General features: G+C 43.0%; 1 protein-coding gene and 1 long non-coding RNA gene across 3 annotated transcripts; one reads left to right on the top strand and one right to left on the bottom strand.

Annotated features, from left to right (window-relative positions):
• Positions 1-9,763: 9,763 nt before the first annotated feature.
• Positions 9,764-14,923, bottom strand: CTSL (cathepsin L). Of its 2 annotated transcripts, none has more exons than XM_062599864.1 (8): positions 14,901-14,923; positions 14,102-14,237; positions 13,794-13,916; positions 13,555-13,710; positions 12,971-13,195; positions 11,368-11,536; positions 10,902-11,019; positions 9,764-10,176 (listed from the first exon to the last, which is right to left on the bottom strand). In XM_062599864.1, the coding sequence occupies exons 2-8, from the start codon at positions 14,225-14,227 to the stop codon at positions 10,077-10,079; spliced, it is 1,017 nt and encodes a 338-aa protein (XP_062455848.1). In that variant the 5' UTR covers positions 14,228-14,237; positions 14,901-14,923; the 3' UTR covers positions 9,764-10,076. The 2 variants fall into 2 exon arrangements, with proteins under 2 accessions (XP_062455848.1, XP_062455847.1); XM_062599863.1 differs by lacking the exon at positions 14,901-14,923 and adding an exon at positions 14,471-14,560.
• LOC134153570 (uncharacterized) lies at positions 14,842-16,018 on the top strand. Its single transcript, XR_009961169.1, has 2 exons — positions 14,842-15,126; positions 15,342-16,018. It is a non-coding gene; the product is annotated as an uncharacterized LOC134153570 (long non-coding RNA).
• Positions 16,019-18,767: the final 2,749 nt, after the last annotated feature.

Below are 18,767 nucleotides of genomic sequence, written 5' to 3'. Positions count from 1 at the left end.
AGTATCTGCATACTGCACTGCTGCAGTACTTTAGTATCAGGGTAACAACATTGGCATTGCCTTGATATAAGCATGTTTTCATAGCAAAAACTGCTTATAATCCTAGCTGCTAGCCTTTCTCCAATTTATTTTTTCTGTGCTTGCACCTCTTTTTAGTGGAGAATCTAGTGCTAGGTAACCAGCCTTACAAAAAAATGTAGTTTTGGTAGACATTGATGATTAAATGATGAAGTCCACAGTTTGTGGGCTGCTGGGCAACTGGTATCAAAATAGAGATCAAGATTTTGTCTGAGCTGAGGTTACTCTCCATTCGGTAAACCACCCATGCAGACCCCCAGACAGATAGAGAAAGCAGTGACTTTCTTCGCTGTTGACTGTGGTTTTCTGTCACCAGCTTCCTACTTCGACCTACTGCACTGAGGCTATTTTTCCAGGCCGTTACATGTTCTCTGTTACCTTGAGAGTATCAGAGCCACCTGGCAGCTGGTTTATTCTGAGGAGAGAGAGAGAGGAAATTACTATCATGGTTTGATAGAAAAGGCAAAGGCACAGGTGGTAGGCTGCAGGCTGGGGGAGCCCAGCTAAGGTGCAGCCCCACATCCTCCTGCTCCTGGGCTCAGCTGGCTGCCATGAGGACAGTCCCCACTGACAGGAGGGGCACTAAGATTTCAGCCGGAGGAAATCTCTCTCTCTCAAAAACAAAAACAAAAAACCCCCACCCGAACAGGAGGTTTCGTTTTATGTGTCTCAGGCACATAAAAGGGGAACTAACAGATTGGAAAGGAACTGTGAAACCTTTTTCAAGCACGTCCCGCTCCAGCTCCAGAGTGTCCTCAGCTGGCAGAAGAGCATCACTCAGATAGAAACATCACTTCAAATGGCCCGATCTGATGAAAAAGTCCTCCTTAAACTAGAAGGCTGGAACTGGAAGTTTCCTTTCCCACCACGATGCCTGCTCAGAGCATTTCCTCAGAGATATCTGACACTAGCAAACCTCAGGGCACCTGTGGTCCAAGGTCACCACAGAGGAAGCCCTCACGCTGCTGGGCCACAGCTTTCTGTCACTGCCAGCTGCAGGATGTCTGAGGGCAGCTAGGCAGCTGAGAAAAGGAGATGCAGCACTTTTAATAAAGAGTTAGAGTCCACATTTAGTGATTGGAGAGCGGTGGGAATGAGGACACACCAAGGACAGTCTCCAAAACTGCCAGGAGGTTAGGAAAGCCCAACACCCACCAGTGCTGACTGCTTGTCAGGAGGAAGTTTCCATTTACTGAGGAAACTGATGCTCTATATTACACCTCTAGCAGGGACTACCATGACACAAAAATAAAACTTTTGGTTTGCATAGGTGCACTTATATTAGTATGTATTTTTTGCAGTCTAAATTTATATAGAAACCAACTCCAGCTTGATTCCTGCTGACTTTTAGAAAAGGATATGGAAAAAAATGTATACTTATACTGAACGTCTTATGTGGCAAACATGACTTTTTTTCTCTTTAAAAAGCACTGCTTTCCCATCTGTTGCCAAATCTAATTAATACTTCCAATTTCAGCCCATCTTTGCATCCGTTTCAGAAGTAAAATAAAAGTAAGTGACCTGTTATTGTTCAACAACAGATGAAAACCCGGAAACCCCTCCAGTCACCGACAAGTGAGCAGTTGTTTACTGACTGCCTTGACTGGAAATTAAGTTAGCATGAAGGGTCAGCCCCAGAGAAGAACGATGGGCCTTGTGACTTAAATTGCAAGATCGGGGATCAGAAACAGGTCGGGGCTGACACAGTTCCCACCGGCTGTGCTGGGAGCGCTGCTAACCCAGCACCGCAGCGAATGGAGATGCAGGCACAGCAGCTCCCCCGAGCTGGGCTCATCACCGAGCCCATCCTTACTAATGCGCTAGCACCAAAATGCTTCTCTGAAATGCAAAGCAGCTGGAACAGAGAGGCTGTTTCAAATATTGGCTCACATGTGTCTTTGAGCATTCACATCAAAGGTCTGCACTTTAGTCTGTTTTCTGCAAAACACGTAAGCACAGAGGATTTTTTTTCCATTTTTGTAAAAACAACTGATACGCCTGGGAAAAAAAATAAAAAGACAATCTTTGCTTCATATATGAAATGGAAGTAGTACACTTCAGGCTAATTACAGATGGAGAAAAAGAAAATTTTCTTACCTTAATTAAATTCTACTACTGCTTGGGTTAACTGTGGAAAAAAAAAGGTGGTTGGTACATATGGGCCAGAAAAGAGAGATTTAAAAGGAAAGATGATAAAGTAATGCTGCAAACATAAATATATCTAACTTCCAGAAATATCCAAAGCCCTCCAGTAAGTAAATCAGAAAACAAAATTAACATAGAGACAGAAGATCTGCTCACAAATAGCTACCAACAGGTAGAGAAACCCACAGCCATTGAGGACTAGGTCTGCATAATTCATGCCTCGTGTCACCACAGACAGTCCTCACCAGTGCCATCTATTTCTGCTAAGAATATTTTTTGATTTTATTCCTAGCTTCCTGAAAATACAACACTGATTTCAGAAAAATTAAAAAAATAATAATAATAAAAGAAGACACTTAAGCGAAGTCTATATCTGAATCTGTATGGGTCCATTTCAATACCAAGGGAGTTGAGATACCTCTGTGGGGTTTTCCTTGTTCAATGTAATGATTTGCATCACGGTTTTGCAGGATGCTGTTCATGAGATGCTGAGTGGGTTTCTGGAAGCAGCTTTTACAGTTCTGGCCGCTATTACTGACGAAGGGTGTTTGGGGAGCCAGCTTGCAGAGGATGCTGGCCAGGATAACCAAGTACTCACATAACGATAAAACAGAGCTTGGCCTAAACATTTCTTGTCAGCTACTGTGCACATTGCTGGGCAAATATTTTATCGCTTTTGAAGAGGCACCCCCACGGCGGAGATAACGAACCCACTCAGTTATTCACTGAGCTGCGTGCTGTGCTCTGGGCTGAATGTGCCAGGCCAGCCTAATCCCAGCCCGGGGCAGGACCGTTCCTGATGTCTCATTGATTCAGCATTATTAAACTCAACTGCACTGTCAGCACATGTCCTGGAAAGGGGGAAGTTAACTTCTCCCCACACCCAGCAACAGCAACACTGGTCTCATTAGCACGTGCTTTAAAAGCCTAACTGTAAGATATATATGTGCCAACACTTATTAGGTGACGCACTATCTGTGTTTTGCCATTTTGATTGTTTGGTTTCCTGTTTAGTTCCTGCATGGACAATTTGCTCCTGCTTTTAGTAACCTGGCATGATTTATTAATCTAGCGCAGAGAGCAAAAGAAGAGACTGTTCAAAAGAAAAGAGAACAGAAAATTTAAAGGAAAGAGAATGGGCTAGGTAGACAAAACCAGGTCCGGAATGTAAATTTAGCTTCCGCTAAAAAACAACTTGTATTTTTACCTTTGAGCCCTGCTGAAGTTACTTTTTTTTTTTTTTTGGGGGGGGGGGGGGGGGGGGGGGGAAGAACCACCCAAAACAGATGACAACAGTGGTGTCCTCTCTGATGTACCTGCACAGCTGCTAATCTGTTGCATGACCCTCAATAAGCAGCTTCATTGCTTTCAGCCTTTTTCCTCTCCCACCCTTCAGCTGTGTGCCAGTGTAGATAAAAAACTTAGCGAGGAGGGAGATTTTCTTGCTCTTTAGTTTACTTAGAAGCTAACAAAACAAGACTCTAAACTTTATTGAATTACCTACAGATGCTGCAATAAAAATAACACTCCCTAATAATCACCAGTGAGGTTCCTGTGACCCTGAAATGCCCTGTTGCATGAGAAAAATGTGATCTAACCCTCCTAACAGCACTGAATCAGAAGACAGGCCCTCTCCAGTTCTTTCTGTCACTGGTGAATTACTAACAGCAAAATAGTAGTACTACTTATGCTTAATCTTTGCATAAAGGCATTGTAATTTCATTATAAACACATACAAGTTTCTTTCAACTGCAAGAGAAGACTAAGTATTATGTTAAATCTCCAGAAGACAATACGGTTTCATTAATCATAGCTGAAGTTTTCAGTGTATATTTCCTATTTGCCCCAAACAGCTGTTAGCCTGTGCTTTATGCTTGAATAAAGGAAATAGACTTCAATACTAATAAACATGACTGAGTAGGAGGAATGCTTAAAGGGCTTTCCAGAAGAATTTGTATTCATAATACTTGCACTTCTGTAATAATACGGTAAAAGTTTTTGGTATGTGCTTGCACGTAAGTGTAGCTGACAAAATAAGACACCTATACACACAATTAGTATGAAGTCCTGTGTATGACATGACATAGATTCTTTTAAGACTTGCTACCAACAGCATAAATTCTTGTACTACAAAGAGAAGCAGCAGTATTTAAGGAATACACTTCCTTTGTAATAGTGAGAAACCATGCTTGACTAAGCAGCTCTGAAGTTTTATTGCATTCGCAGAATGGCTGAGGTTGGAAGGGACCTCTGGAGATCTTCTAGTCCAACCTCCCCACTCAGCAGGGTCACCTACAGCATGTTGCACAGAGTTGTCTCCAGGTGGGTTTTGAATACCTCCACAGAAGGAGACTCCACAACCTCTCTGGGCAACCTGGTCCAGTGCTCCGTCACTCTCACAGGGAAGAAATTCCCCCTCACGGTCAGACGGAACTGCCTGTGGTTCAGTTTGTGACCATTGCCTCTTGTCCTGTCACATGGCACTACTGAAAAGAGTCTGGCCCTATCATTAGATTTAGGCATTTTTAAGCAACAACAAACGTGATACCCATAAAGGTGAACACCTAATGACCAGCAGCAAGGAGTTCTCAGCACCCTGCTTCAGCATCCCTTCCCCACATGCACTAAGTTGGATTCAGTGAGTATCTAACAGCCTAGCATTTGTTTTAAACAATTATGTTCTTGCATATGAATTGTGCAAGGTTTTACTAGTAATTAAAAGAAACCAGCACAATCATTACATCCAGAACTTAAACAGAGTATTTCCACTACAGATTCTGAAACTGCTATTTTCAGACCTGTAAAATCATAGCCCTAATAGCTTCAGAGGGCCCCTGTGGCACACCTCAACCTGTTTCACCTTGGTAGAACACACATTAATGCAGATGAAAAACTTCAAAACACAAAGTTAATTCCAGATAAATGCCAAAAGCTTCCCACACCACATTAAGCACAAGGACAACCCCTCCCCCCGGCAGGCTGTGGAACTTTCTTTGCTCAAATCTTAGCCCAGCCACTGACTTTCCCCCAAAGCCCTCACAGACCCAACCTTACCTGGAAATGTCTTCTGCAGGTGGCTGGAAAAGGAAGCAGCTGTCCTCCTAACTTTACTCTGTCTTTGACCACTTCTTCCCAAACAAGCAGGGCTGCAGAACAGGAACCACAGCTGCAGCCCTATACCTGATGATACATCTTCATGCTTCTACCACATTCATTTCCCAACATTACTTGATTGGGAAAGGCTGTTATGTTTTAATAAGAAGTATGTTTTGGCTCTCCTGAAGAAGGTGAGAACTGTAAATGAACAAAACAGGGAAGAAATACTTTAAAAAGAACCCAGTGTTTATTTTATAAATGCCTGACAACAGCATTTCTTCAGGCCTTGGCTCACAAAAGTTGGAAACAGCTCGTCAACGGAAATTAGCATGGTGGAAATAAGTAACTACCACAGAAATAAAAGTTTAAGACCAATCTTTTTGTAGCTTAGCATGAAGAAAAGAAACTACAGTCATGTTCCCTGTGAACATAAATGAAGAGAGCATCTTCTGAGGCCCCTAAAATAGTGGGAATAACCAATCCATAGATCAAGTCTCTACCATATGGTGAAGCCTTCTCCTTCCCAGACTGAAGCTGCAGGTTTGGCTCCCTCTCTATGTTCAGATGAGCCTTACTAATGCTATTTAGATTAGTGCATGGTAACATCATTTCTTCCAAATACTTTAAGTACTCCTGCATCTATCTGAAATTTCACTAATGACCCCATAAAGCACTGATTAGAGAATGAGACAAGACATCCCCACTAATTATTTCAACTTTAACCAGGCCTTTCTTGAAAATAGTATTCTAGATGAATCTTAGCATTTACTGCTATGACTTGCCAATATACAAAAGAGGAGTAAAGGATATTGGGACAAACAGCAATTAAAAATTGACTCTTAGTCTGTCCTGTACCTTAAAAAAGTGCAAAGAGAGCTACAAAGTAACACATCAGCTTTTATTAACACAGCAATCAGAGTACCCTCAATTTGCTTGGCCGATAGCCAGAAGTTGCAATTAATTTCTAATACGTAAAAACTGATTAATCAATATTAAACTTCAGACACCTGGCAGGATTTTTGATTTTATCAAGGAGATAATTAAAGAGTGGATACTTCATAACTCCATATCCAAAAGCTATGTTTTTTTTTTCTCTTTGTTTTTTAGAGTGCATAGGGGTTCCCATTTTCCTATGTCTCCAGTTGTCTCAGCATGATTTACTTGCTGAGTGTTCTAACGCAAACGACAAGTTAATCATTCACTACAATAAAACTTCACTGATACAACTCATCACATGTTTGGCTTCCCTGTGAAGTTTCAAACAGAATGAGACAAATATTTTGTCATGGAAGTCCTTCAGAAAAGTTACTATTTTGAAACCTGCTTTCCCACATGGATTGGGAAGGGGAGTAGTAAGCTTATTTACTGAACTGTTAATGTTCAGAAAGGAATTTAATATTTACAAAGATGAGAACAAATGCATTAAAGAAAAACAAAGTTACGTTTTACTTAGTTTTCACAGATAGGATGCAAAAGTGACAATTTTTTTAAGGTAAAAAGAAATAGATTCTTACATAAGATTTTAATTCATTTTGCATTGGAGTTCAAAAAATAACAACTTCATGCATAAGTTTAATAATTTCTTTTCATAGATTTCCTTGCCTTGAGGACATCAGGATCTTATGAGCAACTAAAAATAAACACAGTCCTTCACCAGACAGATGGGAGAAACTTGTTACTCTTATGAGACCTTTACAAAATGCCACATCTAGCCAAAGAGCACGCGCCCAACACAAAACCTCTTTTCTTTCCAAATTTAGTTAAAATAGTTCATTTTCACAATGAAGATGAAAGCAAGCCATGATCATACAGCTTCATAGAATCATAGAATCACAGAATGGGTAAGGTTGGAAGGGACGTCTGGAGATCATCTAGTCCAACCTCCCTGCTTAATCGGGGTCACCTACAGCATGTTAGACAGGGTTGCATCCAGGCGGGCCTTGAAGATCTCCAGAGAAGGAGACTCCACAACCTCTCTGGGCAACCTGGTCCAGTGCTCCGTCACTCTCACAGGGAAGAAATTCCCCCTCACGTTCAGGCAGAACTTCCTTTCCTGTGGTTCAGTTTCTGCCCATTGCGTCTTGTCCTGTCACACAGGACAACTGAAAAGAGTTTGTCCCCGTCCCCTTGACACCCTCCCTTCAGGTACTTAGACACATTGATAAGATCCCTCCTCAATCTGCTCTTCAGCATGTACAGAACTGTCACCTACTAAACCTGTCACACAGTGGCTAATTCATGTATTTAGAAAGGCAGGAAAACAAGACTTCATTAACATCAGTTGCTGTAATTCATACAGGACCTAAGTAGGGCATTTTACTGATAATACATGTGTGCTAGAATCCTTAAAAATAACGTATCTTGTAATAAAGGCAACTTCAGCTTTCAACAGGAATACACAACCAAAGTCCTGAATAAAATCGAGTATTTCAATACAGAAACACAGAGATCAAAGGCTTTAATTATCTGTAACTTCTGGGAATAACTCAGGAGATTTCTGTGTGTGCAAGCGTAAGACTTTCATTTATCTTTAAAAAGGAGCAACTGATAAGAGAAAGGACAATTTCCCCAACATGACACATTTCACTATGAAATCAACAGATACTTTACACGTGCACTTCTACAGTAAATAGAAGCTCCTCAGAAGACAGGACAACTGCAATGGAATTATAAATACACACACATTTAATGCAGTTCTTGAACTATAACATGTTTTAAGCTTCTACCAGTATGTTTAACAACTTACACAAATTTTTCATATTTATACTATGTCACAGAAGAAAATCTTTGGTGAAATTGTTACTTAGGAAGACCATGTAAATATTTAGTTATCTGCATGACCCGATTTACCCTGTCTCCTTTGTTTATTCTACACAGAAGATATTCAGCTATAACAGTCAGCAAGTTTAATGTATACAAACAGCTGTTGTAAAAAAAAGAAAAAAAAAAGTTATAGGTTGATGCCTCTGCTGTGAGCTACTTTCTCATTCATGTACGTATGCTCTATAAAAAGTGATTTCCTTTTCATTTCTCATCCGTTTATAAACAATCTTTTCTCAGCAACTTTTATTGATTTTGGCCTTTTAACAAAACACTTCTTAGGCCCATTTTTTTCCACTAGTTCAGATCTTAGTAGCTTTGTACTAGGCTAACACTGCACTAGATATTCCCACTGTCTTCTTGCTGGACTTAGTATATAAAGCCACAGATACATTAAAAAAAAAAAAAAAGAAGTGCTTAGAGAAACAGCTCTCCATCGACTCCTAGTTCTGGGAAAACCAGAATGAAAAGCAGTTACTGCACAAGGAGGTTATATATTCACTTCCCTAGCAGAGTTTTGACCTTGCTTCTCATTTTGGTAACAAGAGACTACTGCCATTTCCCTCTGGAAATGGTGCTTTAGAAAATCACCAGCTGAGTGCCTTATTCATTTGCTCCATCCATACCAAGGAGTGCTTGTTCTATCGAACAGGTAATAGCAAGTCAGCTGAATAACTAAATTCTAACTAGTATTTCCTTACTGTATCTTAAACAGCCTCTGGCCTGAGGCTCTTCATAAAGGAAAGAAAAACAAACAAACAAACATTTTCTTCAAGGGAGAAAAAGGGAGATTCAGAGTGGAAGATTTTATGTATGAATTGTCACAGACAGACTTCCTGCTGAACAATAGTTGAGGTTCAATTACACTAGATACCTCAAAGTTTTGGGGTTTTTTTTCCTTTCAAGAAGGGTTTAGGAAACCCAATTTTAAAACTTCTTTCCTCCACTATAATGAAATTCAGCTTTCTTAACTTGTAATCCATGTGTTCCCTTGTGTGTAGGCCTACCATAGACTTCAGACATACTGGGCATAAAAACCCTATAGCTTCATAAACCCAGAACCTTGCACTGAGCTGTGGAACCAGCCTCCTATTCCTCCGCCCTACCAAATGGCATGCTCAAAAATGAGACCACTACCCTAATTAAAGCTGCCTGGTGCTTCAAGTGATGAGAAGAAAGGGAAACGTTGGGCCAGGAACCACACAGCACATGAGTCAAGTGAAGATAAGGTAGTTTAAATGCCCTGCAGTGTAGAGTTCATTAGTAAAATTTTTGTTGTGAAATACAAAGACCCAGAGATCCAGAGGACACACTGGTATCACAGGACTAAGGCAATATTTTCCATTACAGATGTATTCAAGAGCAGTAAGCAGTTTCTAAAATGAGTATCACTTTCAGTCACTTTGACTGTAATTTGTTAATGGATAAAGGCATTTTTCTCCTTCCCCTTTCAAATAATGTTTTGTCACAGTTTTCCATTTTCTAATAGCTGTTAGCCATTCCCAGATGCAGTTACATTTTTATAACTCATGAAGGAGGTGTCCATACAAGACTCAGTTAACAGTATCATTTAGGATTGCTATTTGATAAAAGACTCAAAAAACACCAAAAAGCAAGTCATCTGTACACACTGAAATTCAAGTGTTTTATTAAAAAGTAAACCTTTGGGCACATTTCAATTTAAAAAAGAAAAAATACATAGAAGAATCTATTAGATTAAGCAGTCAAAAGCCAGCAATATTACAAGCTGTTTACATACCAACATTTACATTAATTTAAAACAAGTGGCATGTCACCAACATGTAAAACTCAAAAGTAAAAAAAAAAAAAAAATATCAAGTTGACTTTTGAAGGATACAAGTCTACCACATGTGTGAACGTGGGTTTGGTCATTTAGTTTTAAAACCCTTCTTGCACTGAAATGTTCAGTCTTCAAATTATACAAGTGGATAGCTAGCAGCTGTTGCTATCCCACAGTGGTTCTTCCTGTCTTTTGCCATGTAGATATATCCTTTGTCACCCCACTTCTCACCCCAGCTGAAAATAGAAGTGAAGGATTTGTTTTCATTTTCAGAAAGACTTACATTTATCACAAAGTGTTTAAACTGAGAACTGCTGCCTTCATGGAGAAAAGCAAGACAACTACAAACTACAAGAGGCTTTTGAACAAACCAAGGTACACCACAGAAAAGGCACCAAAAGCTCACAGAAAGAGGGTGCAGACTCTAGATCTTCCCGCATTACAGGTGCCTGAACCTCCCCACAAACTTTAGTGAGAACCTAGTCTGCAAGCACCATTTGAGTGGCACCCCAGTAATGCTGGGAACAAGACAAACTCATGAGTGCAACTTTGGCATGAATTTACTGTTTTCCCTCCAACTTAGGAGTCCAACTCCATTTTAAAAGTTCAAATATTACACTATCAAGTGAGAACCCCTTTCCTTTCAAAAGGAAAATCCATCTCCCACAGAACCTTGTTCCTCCTCACCCATACCACTTTAACAGCTTCTTCAGCTGTTCTAGTACCAAGCTCCTTGGAATTAACTCAAAATGCAGAAAAACGAGTTTGCTTGAGGCCCACTTATTAGGCAGCCAGCACACAAACTGGGCCACAAAATTCTGCCACAAAATACTCTGAGAACAGTCTCCAGGTCTTCCACATCTATATCAACCACTGTCCTTCCTATCCCCACAAAACTACAAGCAACTTCCTTCTTTCCCTCCTTCTCCCTACAAGGGTATTGGACAGAAGAAGCTCTTACCTGTTCTTAACAATCCAGTATTTCTTGCCATCTACATCTTCCCCCTCAAAGCCATAACCTACAACGAGAACACCATGGTCCAGGTCTTCACTGCTACAGTCTGGTTCATAGTAAATACCTGAGCAGAAAAAAGTTCAAGATAATAAACAATTCCCACATGTGAGCAGAGTTGCTTGCAAGAAACCCTCCTCCCTCATTTGAATATGAGCATTTCACAAATCAGGCCTTGGATAGCTTCTTGAAGTGGTCACACAGACAAAAATTTTTAAGTGAACTGTGTTACAGCAAAAACTGAGGGACAAGGACCCACATATGTGAGAAGTACAGAGTGTGGAGAATCTAGACCCAAATTAAAAGAAATTATGGTTGTGCGCTAAGTCATAGATCCTCACCTTTATCAAACTAAATTCAAGGGTAATTAACACTGTTAAGCAAGTAGCAAAGACTTTGTATGCAAGTTACTAACCTGACTGATAAAACTGGAACGAAGAATGGCCTGCATCAATAGCAACAGACACTGGACCCACAGAGGCTACTGCTTTCATGAGAGCCCTTTCATGTCCTTGAGGGATGTCCACAAAGCCAGTGTCGTTAGCAGCATTGTACTCTGCCTTGTAGCGACAATCTTCATCATCCTAAGGAAAAAAAGCCCTAGTTACTACAGAGTCCTCCACTTAAACACATACAGGTGAGCACAGGAACTGCATCTGCAACTTCACTGCCTTGAAAAGGGAGCTAGTTTCAACAATGTTTTTAAAGGAGAAGAGCAGAACAAAAACGAGAAGCTGCTTTCCAGTTTCCCCAAGGTACAGAAAAGAAGAAAACAAAGGACAGAGCACCCAGCCCCCAAGAAAAGCTTTCCTAGGATGCAAAAGGCCTTCAGTCTGAAGCCCTGCACTCTGGTGGGCAGGACAAATCTCTTTTCAGAGAGGAAAGAAGCCCAGAACGCAGTAATGGGCCATGGAGGACAGCCAAGCATTCATTAGTTACAAACCAGGCCAGAAACAGCTCAGCAAGAAAGCACTTAAAATCCACAATTTCGCAGCTTGTCAGAGAGTTTGGAAAACTGTTCAGAGCAGTCTGAAAATTAGTCATTTGATTATTACATGGACTCACATACAGCATTCTTATATTTTGGGATTCTTCATGTTATCATCTTTTTTACAAAGAAATCTAAACTATTAGTGCCACAGCCAACTACCTCAGAAGGGAGGTTTAGTTTGGAAATCAGTGCATTTTAGAGTCAAAACAAATGATTATATCACATAAGTGAGGCAGGGATGTGCCTAACAGCTGGAGCTGCCTCTTCCCTTGTATACTTGGAAACAAGTGAGAAAACACAGGGCAGAGAAAGTAACTCAGTTCCTTACTGTCTGCAATCAGCAAAGTAAACACTTCAACCAACTTGGCTATCTGGAAGGCCCAAGTTCAGTTTCTTTAATGAGCAGAACTCCAAAGTGGTGGAGGCCCATGCTCTCAAGTGACACTATTTACTCTTGCTCTTTCTTCCTCTAATGCCCATTTAACTTTTGGTAGATTGCTAGAACCATTTCAGATGTCTGACCATTATCCACATTTCTGCACACTTAGTTCAGGAAGAACAAAGACAATGACTACAACCACCATAGTCACGTCAGCTACAGGAATTAGCTGGTCTGTGGGTAGCACCCCATAAAAGCTTAGTTATGGGCCATAAAAAAAAAAAAAAAAAAAAAAACACATCCTTAAGATTGTAAGTGCTGGGTCTTGGCTTAGTGTGTCACTCCAGACAAGACCTGAGGTCTGACACGACAGCAGCAGTGAAGACGAATAAAAACATATGCTCTAGTTTTTCCAACTGGTCTGGTAAGATTTTGACCTCAAAGACCAGCAGCAGTATGTAGTTCTTACTAAGCCTGGGGCTAGCAGTCATTCTAATTTTCTGGGGGAAGAGATGCAACAGCAAGAGCAGATGTACCGATGACTAATTAAATAGACATTTTCCTTTCTGGGTATGAGCTTCCTGGCACACAGAAGTTTGTCCACACAAAGAACAATATTTGCAATACAAGTTCAGCTATTACATTTACCTTTGCAGTGTATGGATAGGATTCTTCTGAATCAATTCCTCCATTGTCTTGCACATACTGGAAAGCCTGGTCCATAAGACCACCATTGCAGCCTTGATTCCCTTCAGGGCGGGAACAGTCTACCAGATTCTGCTCACTCAGTGAAACAAGTCTGCCAGTTTTTTTGAAGTGCTGCCCTTCAAGGGCACCCGTTGTGCTGAAAGCCCAGCAAGAGCCACATTGACCCTAAAGCAGAAAGGGAAATCACAAGTTACCATTCCAGGCAGATGAAGTAAACAGTTCCCACCACAATCCAAACGTGAAAAAGGCACAAGCCTAGTCCAACTTCGTTTGTACACACTGGAACATGAAATACAAGCTACTAATGTCTTTCCAGTTCTCAGATATCTGGTAGAAAACTCCTGTACAATTCTGAAGGAGCACAGAAGTTTTACTGAAGATGCACTCAATTTAGTAAGCTTGCACTAGTCTTCATCAAAGAAATCTCAGCATTTTTGCTCTACGGAAGCAGAGGCAGCACTCAGGGAACTGAACCCATAACCACCTGTAACTGGTGAGTTTAGATGCCCACCCTCATAGAATACCTGGTCTTTAACTGGAGTTACATATCCTTTCTCTCTCCAGTCTACAGATCGTGGCGCTTCCAGGAAGCTGGGCTCAAGGAACTGGGATCCTCTGTACTTCCGTCCCGACTTCTTGTGTATGTAGCCATTCATGAGCTGTCTGAACTCCTCAGTCGTCTAGAGAGAATTCAGGACATGTAATCGCCTCCCAGCAAATGCTGCTCTTTACAGCTATGTTTTACACCTCCCTTCATACGTACCATGTCACCAAACTGATTCATTCCCAACTTGTAACTATGTTTTCCTAACGAGTGATCCAGATTGTGCAGCTCAATCATTTTCAGGTTCTTCTCCCACACCACTCTCCTCCAGCTTTCCTCTCTCTGAGGGGCCAGAAAACACCACGCTTCAGGGGGGAAAGCTCAGGCAGCTCCACGCTACCGCGGCCTTCCCAGGGCGGGCCGCGCACGCAGAGACACGCCGCGGGCCGCGGGCCGCGGACGCGCCGGCCCGTGCCCGGCGGAGGCCTCGGGGCGCCACCAGCCAGCCGCGCGGGGCCGCCGCTCACCTCGCGGTAGTCCTTCCCGTGCCACGACTTCCACAGCTGCCAGTGGCCATCCAGGTCGGGATCCATCCTGGGAGCAGCGGCGGACAGCCCCAGGCACAAGGACAGGATGCCCACAGCGGCGGGCATGCTGGCAGCTCTGCGGCGGGGGAAGAGACACGGCTCGCACCGGGCGCCGCGCACACGCTCCCGCGCCGCCGGCCGCCTACAGCCGAGACGAGCAAAACGCGCGTGGGCTGCCGCGGCGCGACGTGGCCAGCACAGGCCGCCCGCCGCCCCCACCGCCGCCAGGCCGCGCTGGGATCGCCGCCGGCCCCGGCCCCGGCCCCGGCCCCGGCCCCGGCCCCGGCCCCGGCCCCGGCCCCGGCCCACCTGGCTCCCCCCGGCGCGGCGCGGCGCAGCCCCACAGCTCCGCGGCCCCTCTTATACCGGCCGCGGCCGCGCCCGCCCCGCCGCGCCGATTGGCGCCCGGCCCGGCCGGGCCTGGCCTCGCCCCGCCGCGCCCGGCCCCGCCGCCGCCGCCGCCGCCGCCGCCCCGGCCTGCCCCGTCTCCCCTCCCGGCCCCCGCGGGCCTCGGCGCCGCCGAGGTCGGCGCTGGCTGCCGACCGCGGCGGCGCCTCGGTGCGGGCCGCGCTGCGCGCCTCTCCCCTCCCGCCGTCCCAAGCCGGCATTTCGCGTAAATCTTCAGGAGCGCTGGTTGTCGCGGGGTGCGGCGCTGAATTTAAAGCGGGGTTTGTGAAGCGCGTAACGGGCAGACCGCGACGGGGGGAAACGGTGATAATCTGAAGGGAGACATAAGAACCAAAGGAGGATGCGGGCGCGGCGCGCGCCGCGGGAAGGCCGCGGCTGCGCTCGGTGCGGGCCGCGTCCGGCGGCGCCCGCTGCAAAGCGGATGTCTGCGACTCCGAGCGTGGCTGCGCGGGTGAGACGGGAGATTCGGTCATGGGCAAGAGCGCATCCAGCCGGGAGCGGGCAGGCGTCCGTGCCAAACGGGAAACTTGCCTCTGGCAACGGAGGAGCAGCCAGAGGTATGCAGGGCTCCCCCATAAACTCTGGTAAAACTAATGCTTCTGACTGCTTTAGCTTGCAAACGTGAGAATATGTGTTTCTGTAAAAAAATCGTGTTTATAGACTGTTGCACAACAGCAATAAGGCAGAAATCACATGATGTGTGCTTCTCTCTTTCTCTTGATGTCTTAAGACACAAAGCATGTCATTAAAACAAACACATTTCCTCACGCAGGTTGTCGCAGGAGTGGTCTTCGGCCCAGAGAAGCCCCACAGAGCCATATAGGTGTGGAGGAGGCGTAGTGGTTGTCTTTTCTCCTGAAAGTGTTGATTTAAGTCTCGTGCCACTGGTGCCACTGAACTAATACTGATTTCACAAAAAATGTAACAGTAAACACGCCTAACAATGGTCTTCCTTGATTAGGTAGCAAACATAAGCTGGACCTTTTAAAACTGTCAAGAAAACAAAATGTTTTAAAGATAAGCTACTTTCTGTGGTGTAAGCTTGCAAATGAACACTCAGAACTGATGTATCAGGATGGTTGATACATAAGCAGACATGTCACTTGAGTAGAAAAATAGGAATTTTTTAAAGGAGGCAAAAAAAAGGATGAGATGTCATATACTGCAACAATCGACATTACACATTTGCACAAGATGTAATAAATTATAGTGTAGACAGATTGAAAAATTAACCTAGATATCTATGTGCTTGCTATTTAAGAAAACAGCTTTCTTCTGTATTTCTAATTGTCAAGCAACAGTTTCAGACCAGCCTTTTTCAAGGAAAATGTTCTATTTCTTACTTTCCATATCCATGCATCGAATAAGTATATGTGTTTGTATCTTTCCAGGAAGCTTTTCACTACTTAAACAATTCAGAAATAAATAAATCATGGTATTCAGATGAAATTTGTGTAGTGCAACTACCTCATAGTTAGGGTTTGGAATATTTTCTAAGTTGCATGGCATTCGAAAAGCTTTTCCCTCACTGCTTTTTCTCTGATATTTTCTGTGCAATGGGACATTTCAGTCCCATTTATTTTAGCTATATTTCTACAACTGTGTCTAATACAACTCAGCATCCAAAGGCTACAACTAATTTCTCAAATGAACCGTGGATGAAGAGTCTTCTTTTTAAAGGCAAGATGTTTAGCTCATGTGACAGGAGGTAAGTTCAAAACTACAGGAGGTGTTGCACCATAGATCACATGTTTCTGCTCCGTAATGCATGCTGAGATGCACCAAGACAAATGGATACTTTTCCAGATGGTACTGTCTATATGGGGAAGTTATTGTGTCATCAGCTGGCATGTGATCCTACAGTGTACCAGCTGCACCATGCTACCTCTCCTTGTGGAGTCTCATAGAGCACCCTCTCCCCTTCCCCACCAAACATAAATGCCAGATGATAAGCTCACATTGCAAGTTTATGTAGCTGCCCAACGTAAGCAAATCTTAATTTGTGGTGATGCTTGGAGGAGGTAGGAATGCTTTCACCTTCAGCATATTAACATCCAGTTTGCACTTGAATCATGACTGTTGTGTGGACATATCCATTCCCCTGGTATTTTTGTATGTCCTCCAGCTCCATTTCTCTAATGCTTTCCCGCTTTCCTCAACAACTAATCTCTTTAACTGCATAAGTTCTGTCCCTCCCCTGTGTTCCTTTGATTTCACTGTTGTTGTACAGCTAAATTCTGTCTCTCTGCCTTCAGTACTCCCTGAGTCATCTTGCCTTTCAACCCAGCAGCACATTTACTCATCACGATGTCTAATTAGACTAATCCTGAGGTCCCAAATCTCTATGCTCCCTGATGGGAAGCAAAGACAGAGGAAACATTGGAGCCCAGGTGCAGAAAACCACAAGTATATGCAAGAGAAATTGCCAGGGCAGGGGCTAAGATCAGAACTTGTCATCACAAGACTCCCATTTAGAAGCTTATGAGAGGAAACTGGCCGAGGACCACCTGCAACTCCTGTACGAATAAGTCCTCTCTGAGATTTGTATGACGTCAACACCAAGACTGCAGAGATTGCTGATAACAAAAATCAAGGCAAACATGCCATATTAAACAGCTAATACTCAGTTTTATTCCTGATCCTTCTATGAGGCTGCATCTGTCCCAATGCTATTCCTGTCTGTACACTGACATGCCAGATCGAGAACCTAGTGTTCTGCTGAAATGAATAGAGTGTCAATGGCAGCAGTTAGAGGTATTGACCAGAGAGGTACTGCTAAAAATCATTTTCCGTTAAAACTATGTTACTTCATGACACCCTTCTTGATTAAACCATCACTCAGCAGTCTTTGCTGTACTAAAAGCATCTCTGTGGAACAAGTAACAACATGAGGATCCTATGTGCAAAGCACTCATTCCATGTTAGCATAGAGATAGGTTGAAAGTAAGAGTTTCTCAGTCCCTCCTTTTCAAATCTCATTCCAGTCCAGAAGAGGCTTGGACAACCACACTAATCCGAGTAGTCACAGTCCTTTCTGTAGTAGACAAAAAGACCAAGAAGGAAGGAAGATCCCCTTGAAGGAAGAAGACCCCTGTCTTTTATTTCAAATATTTCCTGTTTGGAAGATAACTTTCCATATTGCTTTCAAAAAGTGGCTGTTGGGGAACTCTACATATGAAAAAGACATACCACTTTTAAATAACTGGTCATGCTTCTGTTGCAACAGCTCAAAGATGGCCTGCCTAAGCTGACTAACAACCATCCTATAGCTATCTGGACTTACAAGTTTTGAGATGGCTTAGGCCATGTATTTCTCAATAGGCACAAGAGCTTACATAGTGATGAGTTGCCTGTGCAGTTGACAGGGTCAACTGAACATTAATCTCCAGAGAAGCATCTTACTGACATGAGATTCAGTTGACACTGTTCTTCCCAGGTGTGTAGCACAATCCTCTCCCTCTGCAACCACTCTGGTTATTTGAATCCAGGATGTCTGAAAATTGTTTCATTTCTTGAAACATGTTTCACTTGTTTCAGTCCTTGTTCCTCATCTTTCTCTTGGTACAACTGCACAGAGGAAAGGGCCATCCTGTATCTGCAAGAAAAAGATCCAGAAATCCAAAAAGCAAAACTCCTTGGTAATGGTAGTTGACTTGCAAAGCCACAGCAAATCTGGCAATATGTCAGAAACTTCTCTGCAATGCAAGAAGAGTAACCCAGGTCACACTGTGGTAGGAGCATGCACACAAGCGGTTCCCATAAACCAGCTATCTCAAGGTAACTTGTGTGCCATGAAGTGAAAATCAATGGTTTGTCTGGATTTCTCCACATAACAGCAAAGAAAGGCCACTTTAGTTAGGCAAACACTGATTTTTTATTAATATGAAGACTAAATTCAGGATCTATGGAATACATAAACTGTTCTGGCATGCTTAAAAAGTGATGACCGTAAACATATCCTCCCCCCGCCCAGGTTAAATTCATCTGACTTAAATCTGGTTTCTATCATTTTAACTTATTAAACTGACTTAAAAATGGACTTGTACAGCAGGCAGGTAGTAAGGAAGGTGTATCTTAAAGTGTTACCTTACCTTAGGCACATATGACTTCATTTCAAAACTTCAAAAATTTGATCAACTTTTATTTGATGCTACCAAAAAAACAGCAAAATTATTTCCCAGTCACAGCTATACTTATA

Source organism: Rhea pennata, chromosome Z (assembly GCF_028389875.1).
Source record: "Rhea pennata isolate bPtePen1 chromosome Z, bPtePen1.pri, whole genome shotgun sequence".
NCBI lineage: Eukaryota > Metazoa > Chordata > Aves > Rheiformes > Rheidae > Rhea > Rhea pennata.
Note: the sequence above shows the minus strand (reverse complement) of the source record. Positions and strands in the feature narration are given on the sequence as shown.